Source organism: Oncorhynchus tshawytscha, unplaced genomic scaffold (assembly GCF_018296145.1).
Source record: "Oncorhynchus tshawytscha isolate Ot180627B unplaced genomic scaffold, Otsh_v2.0 Un_contig_766_pilon_pilon, whole genome shotgun sequence".
NCBI classification, from domain to species: domain Eukaryota; kingdom Metazoa; phylum Chordata; class Actinopteri; order Salmoniformes; family Salmonidae; genus Oncorhynchus; species Oncorhynchus tshawytscha.
Window position 1 is genome coordinate 1884799 of NW_024609833.1, and position 12941 is coordinate 1897739.

The 12941-nt window shown below is 40.9% G+C and overlaps 2 protein-coding genes across 2 annotated transcripts in view; both read left to right on the plus strand.

The window, feature by feature from the left end:
* The first annotated feature begins 328 nt into the window (after positions 1 to 328).
* prdm12b (PR domain containing 12b) lies at positions 329 to 5696 on the plus strand. Its single transcript, XM_024419503.2, has 5 exons — positions 329 to 1575; positions 2886 to 3076; positions 3276 to 3431; positions 3854 to 3968; positions 4131 to 5696. The coding sequence occupies exons 1-5, from the start codon at positions 1359 to 1361 to the stop codon at positions 4502 to 4504; spliced, it is 1053 nt and encodes a 350-aa protein (XP_024275271.2). The 5' UTR covers positions 329 to 1358; the 3' UTR covers positions 4505 to 5696.
* A 365-nt stretch (positions 5697 to 6061) lies between these two features.
* The window catches only part of c5 (complement component 5), a 63082-nt gene continuing 56202 nt past the window's right edge, over positions 6062 to 12941 (plus strand). Inside the window, exons 1-7 of the mRNA XM_024418336.1 lie at positions 6062 to 6170; positions 6412 to 6607; positions 7031 to 7187; positions 7324 to 7394; positions 10266 to 10360; positions 10478 to 10560; positions 10704 to 10794. Of these exons, the coding sequence (XP_024274104.1) occupies positions 6106 to 6170; positions 6412 to 6607; positions 7031 to 7187; positions 7324 to 7394; positions 10266 to 10360; positions 10478 to 10560; positions 10704 to 10794 (758 nt within the window). The 5' untranslated portion in view covers positions 6062 to 6105. The remainder of the gene's footprint in view (positions 6171 to 6411; positions 6608 to 7030; positions 7188 to 7323; positions 7395 to 10265; positions 10361 to 10477; positions 10561 to 10703; positions 10795 to 12941) is intronic.

Here is a 12941-nt window from a genome sequence, read left to right on the forward strand (position 1 = left end):
TTCTTAAGGCTTTATATTAACATTCATTAATATTTAAGGCAGGGATGGATAGCTGAATCTCCCATCGCATAAATTGCTTCTCAAATTCAGTAATGTTATTAATTGGCTTTAGGGCAGGGCTGTGAAGGGAACGGTTTTGTCAAGCCTGTTTCTATTGGTGTAGACTTTGTAAAGTTCTACTTCCATGAGTGTAAAAATGACTGCAATATTCCCATTTTCACTTGTGATGCATAAACCTATTGGCTATAGGCCTACATCACTTTACATAATCTCTAGATCATGTAGGCCTGTAGCCTAACCTACTCATTTAGCAAGTAAACAATGTGTGACCTTATTTGAGTCACTGTAAATTATGTGGTTAGATTTGCACTGTAATCCTACATGTAGATGATGCATAGATTATTTAACTTCTTACTTGTTCCGTTTATATTTGAAAGAAATACAGGCTAATTAGCCCAAATACATAATTTCGCATGTATGTTATGAATGCTATGTGATTGTGCGTCTGCGACGCAGGTTACACTTGCTATAGGCTATCAATTCGACTATTACTGTATAGGCGAATAACAACGTGCCATGCTGAAAATGTATGTCGTGTTGTATAACCTACTATTTAATGATTCTGAACAAAGTTATGGTCCTTTACAAAAAGTAATTGTTGCCCAAGTGTAATTGGTCATATTCACAGTCAATGAGGCAACACGTTTATTTTCTCAATAGACTAATGCTCTGAAGTAAAAATCATTTTAACTCAGAATTATTCCAGTTATTATCTTGTTTTTTTATGCTAAACTAAGTTTGTCTTTATTTTGCTGCCTTGGGTTTTTCCCCTGCCCGGAGCATTTTGGGGCACGCTACTGCTGCTGCAGCGCAAGACGCCGGAGGTTGGTGAGAGAGTGGTGGACTGAGCTTGTTATTCCTCGGGCAAGGTGGTTGTATTTCGCACCATTAGACACCCCAGTTAACAGTCCCGTTCCCTTGACACACACCTCCCTCCCCTGCCCCCCTGAGGATTGGCCACTCAATAAAGAGCTTGGCTTTTTTTCTGGTAGAACAAGGCTCCAGAACATAAGGGGAGGGTCATTAATAACTAATTAGAGGGGGTCACACCAGCAGCATATAAAGACTACCAGGACTTTGAAAAGGCGAAACATTTTAAAACTTCAGGCAGCAAAGGAGGACGTGTATTTGGCAAATAGCCTAGTCTGAAATTGTTGTGCATATAAGTATTCGTTTATTTTTATTTGTGTGTGTGTTCCATTTATTCTCCATACATTAAAAAAGGCAGATGGACATCTGAAATTGCGCACCTACTTATATTTCGCATTTTTAGATAAACCTTACAGATTTGTGGCACCATGGGTTCCGTGTTGCCCGCTGAAGCATTGGTGCTGAAGTCTGGATTTAAGCAACAGAGTTTGTCTCTCTCTGAAATTATCACCTCGGACATTCTCCATAGTTTTCTCTATGGTAGATGGAGGAACGTGCTTGGGGAACACCTTTTGGAGGAGAAGATAAACGTCAGTCCCAAAACAGCTTTCACCGCAGAGGTCCTTGCGCAATCATTCTCAGGGGGTGAGTCAATTGGATGTTTCATTTCGAATTATGCAGGCCTTTATTATTTGTATCCTTTCAACTGTTTCCATGTCTTTGTCCACGTCTAGCCTGTTTATATATTAGTATGAAGTAAAACAAAGTTACATATATTTTTTTGATATTATTGAGTTCCGTTATTTTGAATTTCCTAGGCGACTCTAAAGTGTGTTGATAATGTTTTACGTAATTCAAGTGTTGAAATGCCGTCTGTCTAGAAACAGCATATAGTATAACTGTGAACTATAAGTGATCAAATTCACATAGCCTATGGGCTTACATAATTTTCCAGAAAACCCGTTCTAAAGTTTTGTTTTGGTCCACATGCACTTTTTCCTTGAATTCCATTTATTTCCATTCCATTAAGCGTATTAACCGTTTAACGACATGATCCCACGTAGCATATTTAGAGACTCGTTTAGGATCGCGTGTAACTAACTGATGGTGACTTAAAATAGGGATATTACATTAATTTGGTTAAAGTTGTGCTTGACCAAAGAAAGTTTCCACACAGACCACGGACTTTAGAGGGAAAGAAAAACACTTTCTTTTAAATGTCCCAGGTTTTATCTTGCATTCAACAATCTCAGAAAAGCCTCTCTCCCCGGCTTTGGCAGCTATTACACGGCCGGCACTTTTCTCTTTCAGTCGCCTTTAATAAAGATGGGTGTTCCTCCGTTAATATGCGGCGAAGGCTAATTCTATTGCTATTCACACCATGTCAGCCGTCTAAATCGACTTTCCATTTTCCCCCAGAAATTCCAGGCCCTTTTAAAGAAGTCATCATTTCATTGTCCCTACATGTGTTGCTACAAAGTTTTTAAGTGGATCATGAATGTGGAATTATACATTTCTTTCCACTTGCATTTAGCCTTTAATGTGTAAGGGCCCATCACATCCAAAGCATGACAATTTGCTGCTTTCAGGTTGGAAAATGAGCTTTTAACCCTTTTCTGCTTAGGCTCAAATTAAATTTCACTGGTTTTCACAACCTAAATGATTAGGCACCCAATGAACAGTGCTTGTATAAAATTGAGTTTATAAAAGACAAAGACATTCTGTGGTATTTGTAACAATACTAACAACATTTGTTGTCAACTGGGGAAAATTGATGGCCTACAATATTCAATATCCCCTTTGTGAAAGCACTGATTTCTGCTGCAAGGAGCAATTTCATAGGAAAGCATTGAGACCAGTGATGGCAATTGCAGCATAGACAACTGAAATGTTGCATGATGTTGCTACAATACAGGTATATGTTATCATGCTAAATGTCCCTCTCTGTTCCCCAGAGGTTCACAAGCTCTCCAGTCTGGTGTTGCCAAGTGAGGTGATAATAGCCCAGAGCTCCATCCCTGGCGAGGGCCTAGGAATCTTCTCCAAGACCTGGATCAAAGCTGGGACAGAGATGGGGCCTTTTACTGGCCGAGTCATCTCTCCTGAGCATGTGGATCTCTTCAAGAACAACAACCTCATGTGGGAGGTAAGCAAAGGTGGAGTGTGCATGCATGTTGCAGAAAAGACACTGGTAGGTCATGTACAGGCTTACTACACCCCAATGCTAGTCATTTAATCATTGTTTGACACATACAACCACATACACATGAAAATAATAAATAGGATCAGGTTATTGCTTGTATGGATATAGATAGACACTCCATTGTTTTTGTGTGTTCCCTTAGGTGTTTAATGAGGATGGTACTGTGCGCTACTTCATTGATGCTAGTCAGGAGGATCACCGCAGCTGGATGACCTATATCAAATGTGCCCGCAACGAGCAGGAGCAGAACCTGGAAGTTGTGCAGATTGGTAGCAGTATCTTCTACAAAGCTATGGAGGTGAGTTTGACCCACAGAACTAGAATGAGTAGAACGGGGATCCTCATTCAAGTCAATGATCCCTCTCTATGAGATTCAATTTCTATGGCTAGACCCCTAGAACAGCGTTTATTTCATTACATTGTTATTATTATCATGGCTACTCACATTATTACATCAATATGCACTACATTCTACTTCTACATGATATTGTACTAATAATAATACAAATGTTATACTAATACTATATTCACAAGAAGTTGTCTTACAGACTCAAATGAGCTGGGCCCTTTGTGTGTTTATGATTCTTAGTAAATTAGTCAGTCAGTCCATCAGTCAATCAATCAATTAGGCAGTCATTGCTTATGATGTATTGTTGTGTTGTTTCTGATGTTATTGTTATTCCATAAAATTAATGTATTTTGTATGTCAACCCTCCGCAGACCATTCCCCCCGACCAGGAGCTGCTCGTGTGGTATGGAAACTCACATAACACATTCCTGGGGATACCCGGAGTTCCAGGAATAGAGGATGACCAGCAGAAAAAGAGCAAAACCGGTGAGTCTTTAGTCGGAAACGACTTGGGCCAAAACATGCAGATAGGCCTTTCACTATCACTTTCTGAAATAGGCTGCCAAAGTTTAGATGTATTTATTTCATGTACAACATTGAGAATGTTTGTCGAGATGAGTCTGACTCTATTCTCTCTCTCTCTCCTAGATGAGTTTCATATTTGCGACGGCTCCACCTCCTCGTCCTCTGCCCTGCCTACCACCGCTAGCCGGATGCGCTGTGTCATCTGCCACCGGGGCTTCAACTCTCGCAGCAACCTGCGTTCCCACATGCGCATCCACACCCTGGACAAGCCCTTTGTATGTCGCTTTTGCAATCGGCGCTTCAGCCAGTCGTCCACCCTGCGCAACCATGTGCGCCTGCACACTGGCGAGCGGCCATACAAGTGCCACGTGTGCCAGAGTGCCTACTCTCAGTTGGCAGGACTGCGGGCACACCAGAAGAGCGCCAGACACCGGCCCGGTGGTGCTGGGGGAGTGGTGGTGGGCCTCCACCAGGCACACTCCCCCCCCCCCAGATGACAACGGTGCCCCACCCAGCCTCTCTGGTGCACCACATCCCCACCATGGTCCTGTGAAGGAAAGCCTTGTACATTCTTTCCAATAGGCACATCCCCTCGACAGTGATGATCGTACTGCAAAATGTGATGCTTTTCTACAAGTCTGCACTTCCTTGCACATATTTGATGTAAATTAACTGGCTGTAGTGGTGTCACTGTTAGAGCTACCGGCAAATGGACTTTCTGATCACATATAATAGTTTGGCCCTCACAATTTCTCTTTTACAATGCACTATGTAGGACGAAGGTGATCTAGGTACTGGAATTCTGTTAACTTACTGTCAAAAATGTAACTAGACCTTATGTTGTCACTGTGACCGTTCTTGTGAGATTAAGTTTAATCTCTGTGTATTAATCAACTGTGGATGACCACAGTTGATTAATATATATATATATTTGGGTCCATAATATACAGTACTGTATGTAGTGTATTGATTGGTCATGCCAGGTACCGTCATACTGATAACATATAGAAATCCATTTATTTTATAGATATTTAAAAAATCTATAGGTCAAGTTCTGAATGGTTTAACATTTTGAAGTTATTGGAAGTTATTTTTCTCTCTTACCAGTGCATGGGACAATATTGGGATGTTCTTGTACATCTTCAGAGGTACTGTATCTGGGAGGCAAATGTAGTTCACTTTTGTTTGCATGCAGTTTTTTATTTATTTTTGTGAAAAAAATGCTATTTGTTTATTTCCACCTGAATGAGGTAGCCCAGGCTGACAGTCAAATTGATTTGTACAAACAAGATCTGGGTTTGGGAGTACATTCACACGTTCATAACATTGATTAACTCATATTTTTGACTATTGTAACAAACAAGAATTGTATAATTTGCCACTGTAATGGATGAAGGATCATTTGAACTGGTCACTTAACAGGATTTTCCAGACTCTCCCAATAACTATTAGCTTTGTTGTGTCCCAGTCAGGGAATAGAATGATTCATGACATGTAAAAACACTATATAAGATGTAAATATAATCCTAAAATGTACTCTATTTCCAGAATTATTGAACAGTCACTTTATCTCTACATGTACAGTATGTATAACTTAAATTACAAAGCGGGGTGCAGTGTATTACCTATACTATGTTTGCATATATAAATTACTTTGTATTTTCACCTAGTACTCCAAATAAATCATTGTAACCTTCCTTGTCTTCTGTTAATTGTCCCATGATTATAACTGTTTATATCATACAATCTCTCCATATATAATTTAACTGTACCATATACTGATTGTCTAAATTCAGTTTCCCTTAGTGAGTTAATCCATTGATAAGCCAAATTGCGTGAAGTAAACGTGGTTTCCAGTAACCTCCTTAATCGACTTGCATCACAGAGCCAACAGAATCGCTCTTGTGAAATAATGCTGTGAAAACAGAGCTTAAGCAAACTCACCTTTGTGACTAGAAATGGTTGGAAATTCTGAGCTTGGAGGACCACAGTTGATGATTAACTGAAAACAAGCATACTGCACAAACTCCTTAGTGGGCTGGATAAAAACATCAGCGGTTGGGTTTGCAGAGTCAGTCAGTCTCATCGGCAGTGGAAGATGAAACTCTTACTGCTTCTTTGTGTTTTTCATCGCTGCTGTTTGGCAGGTGCTCAGGAAAAGACGTAAGTGGCTGCATTCATGACAATCCTGGCAATTGTCCTTTATTTTTTAAATTTAGACTTGTTTGGATTAGTAAGTATAGTAACTAGCTTTGTCTGAGCCAGAATGGCCCATAGGGCAGGAGCGTATCTCCCGTTTCTGTAACATGAGGCAGCTTAATGTACAAGTACATCCCCTGAACAGGACACTAGTGTGTCACAGTGACATTTTCTATAACCCTGTTTTTCCCATATAACTCCTAAGGTACCTGATCACTGCTCCTAAACTCCTCCGACTGGATGCATCTGAGAAAGTGGTGATTCAGCTGTTTGGCTATACCCAAGAAGCCAATGTCCATGTTTACTTGAAAAGCTCTATGGACGCATCCCATATAAAATATGCTGATCAGTTTGTGACCCTCAACACCCAGAATGGCTTCCTGGAGGCTGCCACATTGAGGGTCAGACAAAGCTCCAACGAGTGAAAGAGGCAGTCATGTTTCCTTTTGAAGGACAGGGCAGTATTCATGAAGTCCCTCAGAGTAGGAGTGCTGATCTAAGAACAGTTTAGCCTTTTCTAATAAAAAAAAGAATACAGGAGGGACCTGGTCCTGGATCACCATTCCTTCTCTGAGATGTTTTACAAATACAGGCCCAAGTGTCTATATCTGTGTAAAACAGGAAATAACATAGTAATACAAAGATCATGGAGATTTGAAATGTTTATGTTATGTTGGTTATGAAATGTATGTGGTTATGATTTTGCATGAGTTTTTTGTCTCACATCTTTGTTTGCAATAGGGCATACCAGGTTTGTATGAATTTTATTTGAGATATTTGTTCTTAGTAAGGAATTTTTTTATCAATATATTAACTCTCCACAGATTTTCCCTAGTACGTTCCTTAAGGATGCCACTCATGCATACCTTGAAGTTATAGTTCCAGAACAGTTTGCACAGCACGTGAAGATACCAGTCTCTCGTAAAAATGGCTTCCTCTTCATTCAGACTGACAAAGGCATTTATACCCCAGAACAATCAGGTGAGGATGATAACAGCATTGTGCACGTGTATTGGTGCGTATGTGCATGTGTGTTTGAACGTATCCGTTGCTAGTTGTATGCCATTGTGAGAAGTGGATACACATACCCCTTCTAATGCTAAGCATGATCCAACAGTGAAAGTGCGAGCATTCTCTCTCAATGAAGATCTGCAGCCAGCCCTTCGACCTGTGACTCTAACTTTCAGGGTGAGTGTATCACAAATCAATGAGATTACAACCTTTATTTACCCACATAAAAAGACAGCCAAAAGTTAGTTTTCACTATTATTTCAACCATCTAAAAGCACAACCATATTCCAATGGAAAAACAATGTTTGATTTTTGGTTTAGGTGTCACCCACACTAAAAGCACAGCAAAATTTAAATGGGAATACAGTGTCAGATGTTTCGTTTATTTATACAACAGATTGTGTTATCACTGTGCTTTATCTAATAGCGGAACCAAATGACCTGGATTGCAGTTGAGATTACATTAAATGTATATGTTGCAATTGATCAATGTCTTTCGACAATCTGCACAGATTATTACAGAAACTGTGAAGATCACGGAACTGCGACAACCTATGCATGCTATCTTGAACATGCATTCTTTACATCCGTGGTCCTCAACTGGTTTTGCCTCGGGACCCAAATTGAACCAGGTGGTCTCAGTCAAGACCCAATATTCGCAGTGCAAAAAATAATCGCCAAAATACAATCTGGAAAACTATTTTTAATGCTATATTGATAGTAAATGTTGCAACTATATGACATGAGAACAACATTCCCATTCATTGTCAATAATAACATTTTGCCCATATTCTTGATGAAACATTTGAATAAACTCACTAGCTTGAGACCACAAAATCAACCAAAATAGTGCTACTAACCAAAATAGCTCTATATTGAAAATACTGTGACTGAAGAAAAACATTCCTTAGATTAAATTATTAAAAAATGTAAATTCATTATCATTTATACACATTCTCTACCTGGTTTATGTCGTCTAAATTCTGACTGGAGTATTTTGCATTAGTATACTTTTTTTTTACTCAGACACAAATATGTTAAAGTAGCTAAAGTAGCAAGTATGTTTGTTTGGTTACCAAGGCAACTACTGTAGCTATCTAGCAAACGTGCTAGCCAAAATAATGCACTCTGTGGAAGACACATTCGTTCATTGTTTTCTGTAGAATTTATAGACCCTCGTTGATTATTCCTTACTTCTACAACCGGTGAGTTTAATCCTGAATGCTGATTGGTTAAAACCGCATTCCAGCCGGTGTCTTTTCCACAAGTTACCACCAGCTACATCTATGATGTTAAAATGCCAATTTACTCTGTTCCATTTGACTGGCAATCCACTGTCTCATCAACCAAGCCAGGCACTTTATACACTTGATCTCCACTATAAAAAGCATCTAGACATTATCTCACATTTAGTTTTTAACAGCGGAGATTTGAATAAACCTTGTCTGTCTCCGACATTTGCAACATTGTTTCAATATTCAAATTCGATCTGCTGTCCCATAGTAATGAATGTGTCGGGAGTCGGAACGAGACAGAATGGCAGGCAGCGTTTCTCAATCAGTCGAAATCATTAATCAATTGGCATCATTTTTATGGATATAGACAAAGAAATGTAAATAGAAAAAAGGTGATATTAAGTGCAGCTAGTTTGCAGTCTTTCCAGCTTCAGTTTGAAATGATTGTGTTAGCTAGCTAGCTAGCTCCTCTGAACAACAGTGACCTGACGAGAGAGCACGTTCTATATGCCAGGCGAAATCGCGCCTCGTTATCTCATTGTTATGGTTGTATCTAAATAAATGTCTCTAGAAAACAGTTCAAACAAATGCAAATGCAGCTACTTTGTTGTTATTCTGGCTAAATTAGTCGTAGTTGGCTGACTAGCTAGCAAGCAAGGGTTAAGACTGTTGCCAGCCAGTCTGGCAATGGAACATTTAGAACGAACGACTGGGTCGTGTCCATAGATACAGAACAAAAAGACTTGTAAAACTGGGTCGCGTCTCTAGCAACCGAACCGATAGAACGAACGACCAGCCGGTTTGGGTAGCAACCTTAGATTTGTTTCGGGATTATATCTTGTGGAAGGATGAAATAGTATGAATAAATTCATCCAAATAACGTTCCACCACGTAGTTCATTATTTTCCATAGAACGCATAGTCCCTCATTGATTATCCCTTACATATGTTAAAGAATATGACTAAATGCAACTTTAAATGGAATTTAACCTGTTAAACTTTGAGTACTGGTTCCGTAGAGTTTGAGTGCTACCCACTCCCACTTTCCAAAGCTACAGTACTTGTCTTTTGGAGTATTTTTGAATATATATTTTGTATTTATTTAACTAGGCAAGTCATTTATGAACAAATACTTATTTACAATGACGGCCTACACCGGCCAAACCCTGACGACGCTGGGCCAATTGTGCGCCGCACTATGGGACTCACAATCACGGCCGGTTGTGATACAGCCTGGATCGAGCTCAAATCTTACCGAATCCAACATATCAATTATGAATTTGTAGACATAATGGAATTAACTCCAGACTAAGTCAGTGGCACAGATGGAACTATCCAACCAGCCGATACTTCTCCTTAAAATGTAGATAATTGGTGGCGTTGTTAAACTAAACAATTCAATATCACTAAATATCCTTACATTTGAAATCAACCAGAGCTTAAATACCTAGGCCTATTCTATTGTCTATTTTTAGTTGAATTCTGGGTTGAATTGAAACAATAGCTGTTGATGACTTTGCAAATTCTATATAGACCTAAATAGCATAATTGATGATATATGAGCGATAAAGTATGGTCACATTTAATTTGCTCAGTTAAACCTACTCTTTGGAATGACATGGAACTTTGTCATTTGGGTGAACGGTCCCTTTACGAAGCACCTTCAATACCAGTGATCCAGTTAAGCTAAGTTATTTCTGAGTCCTGGACGACAGTACTTCTAGGTCTCAGGAAGGCAGTAGCGATGCACTTAGTCATACACTTAGCCATACACTACATTGATATGGGTCTTTCTTTTGTTTGGCAATGTATAGGACCCAGAGTTACAGAAGGTGGAAATTGTAGACATGACAGATGTCAATGGAATCCCATCAATGCAAAATCCGTTCAAAATCCCTCTAAAACCTAAGTAAGTGGTATCTACAACACAACATTTGACATCACACAGTTAGTCATGATTCAGCATGATAATATCAGTTGTATGTATCATTTAATGACAGTACATACAATGTGGTCCATGTCATAGGTTAGGTATCTGGATAATTGAAGCTTCTTACACAGATGAGTTCACCACAAAAAACAAAGCTGAATTTGAAGTCAAAGAATACGGTAACTCTACAAGAAACATTGATTGTGATTGATGATTGAATTGTACTTAAAACATTGTTTTATTATACCTCCCACCAAGTTACATTTATTTAGACACTTTAGATTCTAACTTTTGAGTTTAACTGTGCTTTCTTTATTATTAGTATTACCCAGTCTATCCATCCACATGCAGCCACAGGCTAACTACATCAGTTTCGGTACTTTTGAAGCTTTTAAGATCAAGATATCTGCCAGGTGGGTTTAAGAACAGAAAAGTTATGTTTTTTTAACTGAAACGTATCTCAATCCAACAATATTCAGTCTGGGGCCTCCCGGGTGGCGCAGTGGTTAAGGGCGCTGTACTGCAGTGCCAGCTGTGCCACCAGAGACCCTGGGTTCGCACCCAGGCTCTGTTGTAACCGGCCATGACCGGGAGGTCTGTGGGGCGATGCACAATTGGCCTAGCGTCGTCCGGGTTAGGGAGGGCTTGGTCGGTAGGGATATCCTTGTCTCATCGCGCACCAGCGACTCCTGTGGCGGGCCGGGTGCAGTGCACGCTAACCAAGGTGTTTCCTCTGACACATATTGGTGCGGCTTGCTTCCGTGTTGGATGCGTGCTGTGTTAAGAAGCAGTGCGGCTTGGTTGGGTTGTGTATCGGAGGACGCATGACTTTCAACCTTTGTCTCTCCCGAGCCCGTACGAGAGTTGTAGCGATGAGACAAGATAGTAGCTACTAAACAATTGGATACCACGAAAAAGGGGTACATTTAAAAAATATAAAAAATATTCAGTCTGCCTGATCATTTTGTCTAGTTAAATATAGATTTTTTTTAACCTTTATTTAACTAGGCAAAATGATCAGAAAGACTGAATATAATGTTGGATTTATTAAATATTAAAAGTAAAGTAAAGTAAAAGTAAAGGGAACACTAAAATAACACATCCTAGATCTGAATGAATGGAATATTCTTATTAAATACTTTTTTCTTTACATAGTTGAATGTGCTGACAACAAAATCACACAAAAATTATCAATGGAAATCAAATTTATCAACCCATGGAGGTCTGGATTTGGAGTCACACTCAACATTAAAGTGGAAAACCACACTACAGGCTGATCCAACTTTGATGTAATGTCCTTAAAACAAGTCAAAATGAGGCTCAGTAGTGTGTGTGGCCTCCACGTGCCTGTATGACCTCCCTACAACGCCTGGGCATGCTCCTGATGAGGTGGCGGATGGTCTCCTGAGGGATCTCCTCCCAGACCTGGACTAAAGCATCCGCCAACTCCTGGACAGTCTGTGGTGCAACGTGGCGTTGATGGATGGAGCGAGACATGATGTCTCAGATGTGCTCAATTGGATTCAGGTCTGGGGAACGGGCGGGCCAGTCCATAGCATCAATGCCTTCCTCTTGCAGGAACTGCTGACACACTCCAGTCACATGAGGTCTAGCATTGTCTTGCATTAGGAGGAACCCAGGGCCAACCGCACCAGCATATGGTCTCACAAGGGGTCTGAGGATCTCATCTCGGTACCTAATGGCAGTCAGGCTACCTCTGGCGAGCACATGGAGGGCTGTGCGGCCCCCCAAAGAAATGCCACCCCACACCATGACTGACCCACCGCCAAACCGCTCATGCTGGAGGATGTTGCAGGCAGCAGAACATTCTCCACGGCATCTCCAGACTGTCACGTCTGTCACATGTGCTCAGTGTGAACCTGCTTTCATCTGTGAAGAGCACAGGGTGCCAGAATTTGCCAATCTTGGTGTTCTCTGGCAAATGAAAAACATCCTGCACGGTGTTGGGCTGTAAGCACAACCCCCACCTGTAGACATCTGGCCCTCATTCCACCCTCATGTAGTCTGTTTCTGACCGTTTGAGCAGATACATGCACATTTGTGGCCTGCTGGAGGTCATTTTGCAGGGCTCTGGCAGTGCTCCCCCTGCTCCTCCTTGCACAAAGGCGGAGGTAGCGGTCCCGCTGCTGGGTTGTTGCCCTCCTACGGCCTCCTCCACGTCTCCTGATGTACTGGCCTGTCTCCTGGTAGCGCCTCCATGCTCTGGACACTACGCTGACAGACACAGCAAACCTTCTTGCCACAGCTCGCATTGATGTGACATCCTGGATGAGCTGCACTACCTGAGCCACTTGTGTGGGTTGTAGACTCCGTCTCATGCTACCACTAGAGTGAAAGCACCACCAGCATTCAAAAGTGACCAAAACATCAGCCAGGAAGTATAGGAACTGAGAAGTGGTCTGTGGTCCCCACCTGCAGAACCACTCCTTTATTGGGGGTGTCTTGCTAATTGCCTATAATTTCCACCTGTTGTCTATTCCATTTGCACAACAGCATGTGAAATGTATTGTCATTCAGTGTTGCTTCCTAAGTGGACAGT

Excerpts from the sequence above, each read along its gene's own strand:
- prdm12b (XM_024419503.2), top strand. The coding sequence starts at position 1,359 with ATGGGTTCCGTGTTGCCCGCTGAAGCATTGGTGCTGAAGTCTGGATTT. Across the intron at positions 3,077-3,275 it reads ACAACAACCTCATGTGGGAG|GTGTTTAATGAGGATGGTAC; the intron begins GTAAGCAAAGGT and ends GTGTTCCCTTAG. Across the intron at positions 3,969-4,130 it reads GCAGAAAAAGAGCAAAACCG|ATGAGTTTCATATTTGCGAC; the intron begins GTGAGTCTTTAG and ends TCTCTCTCCTAG.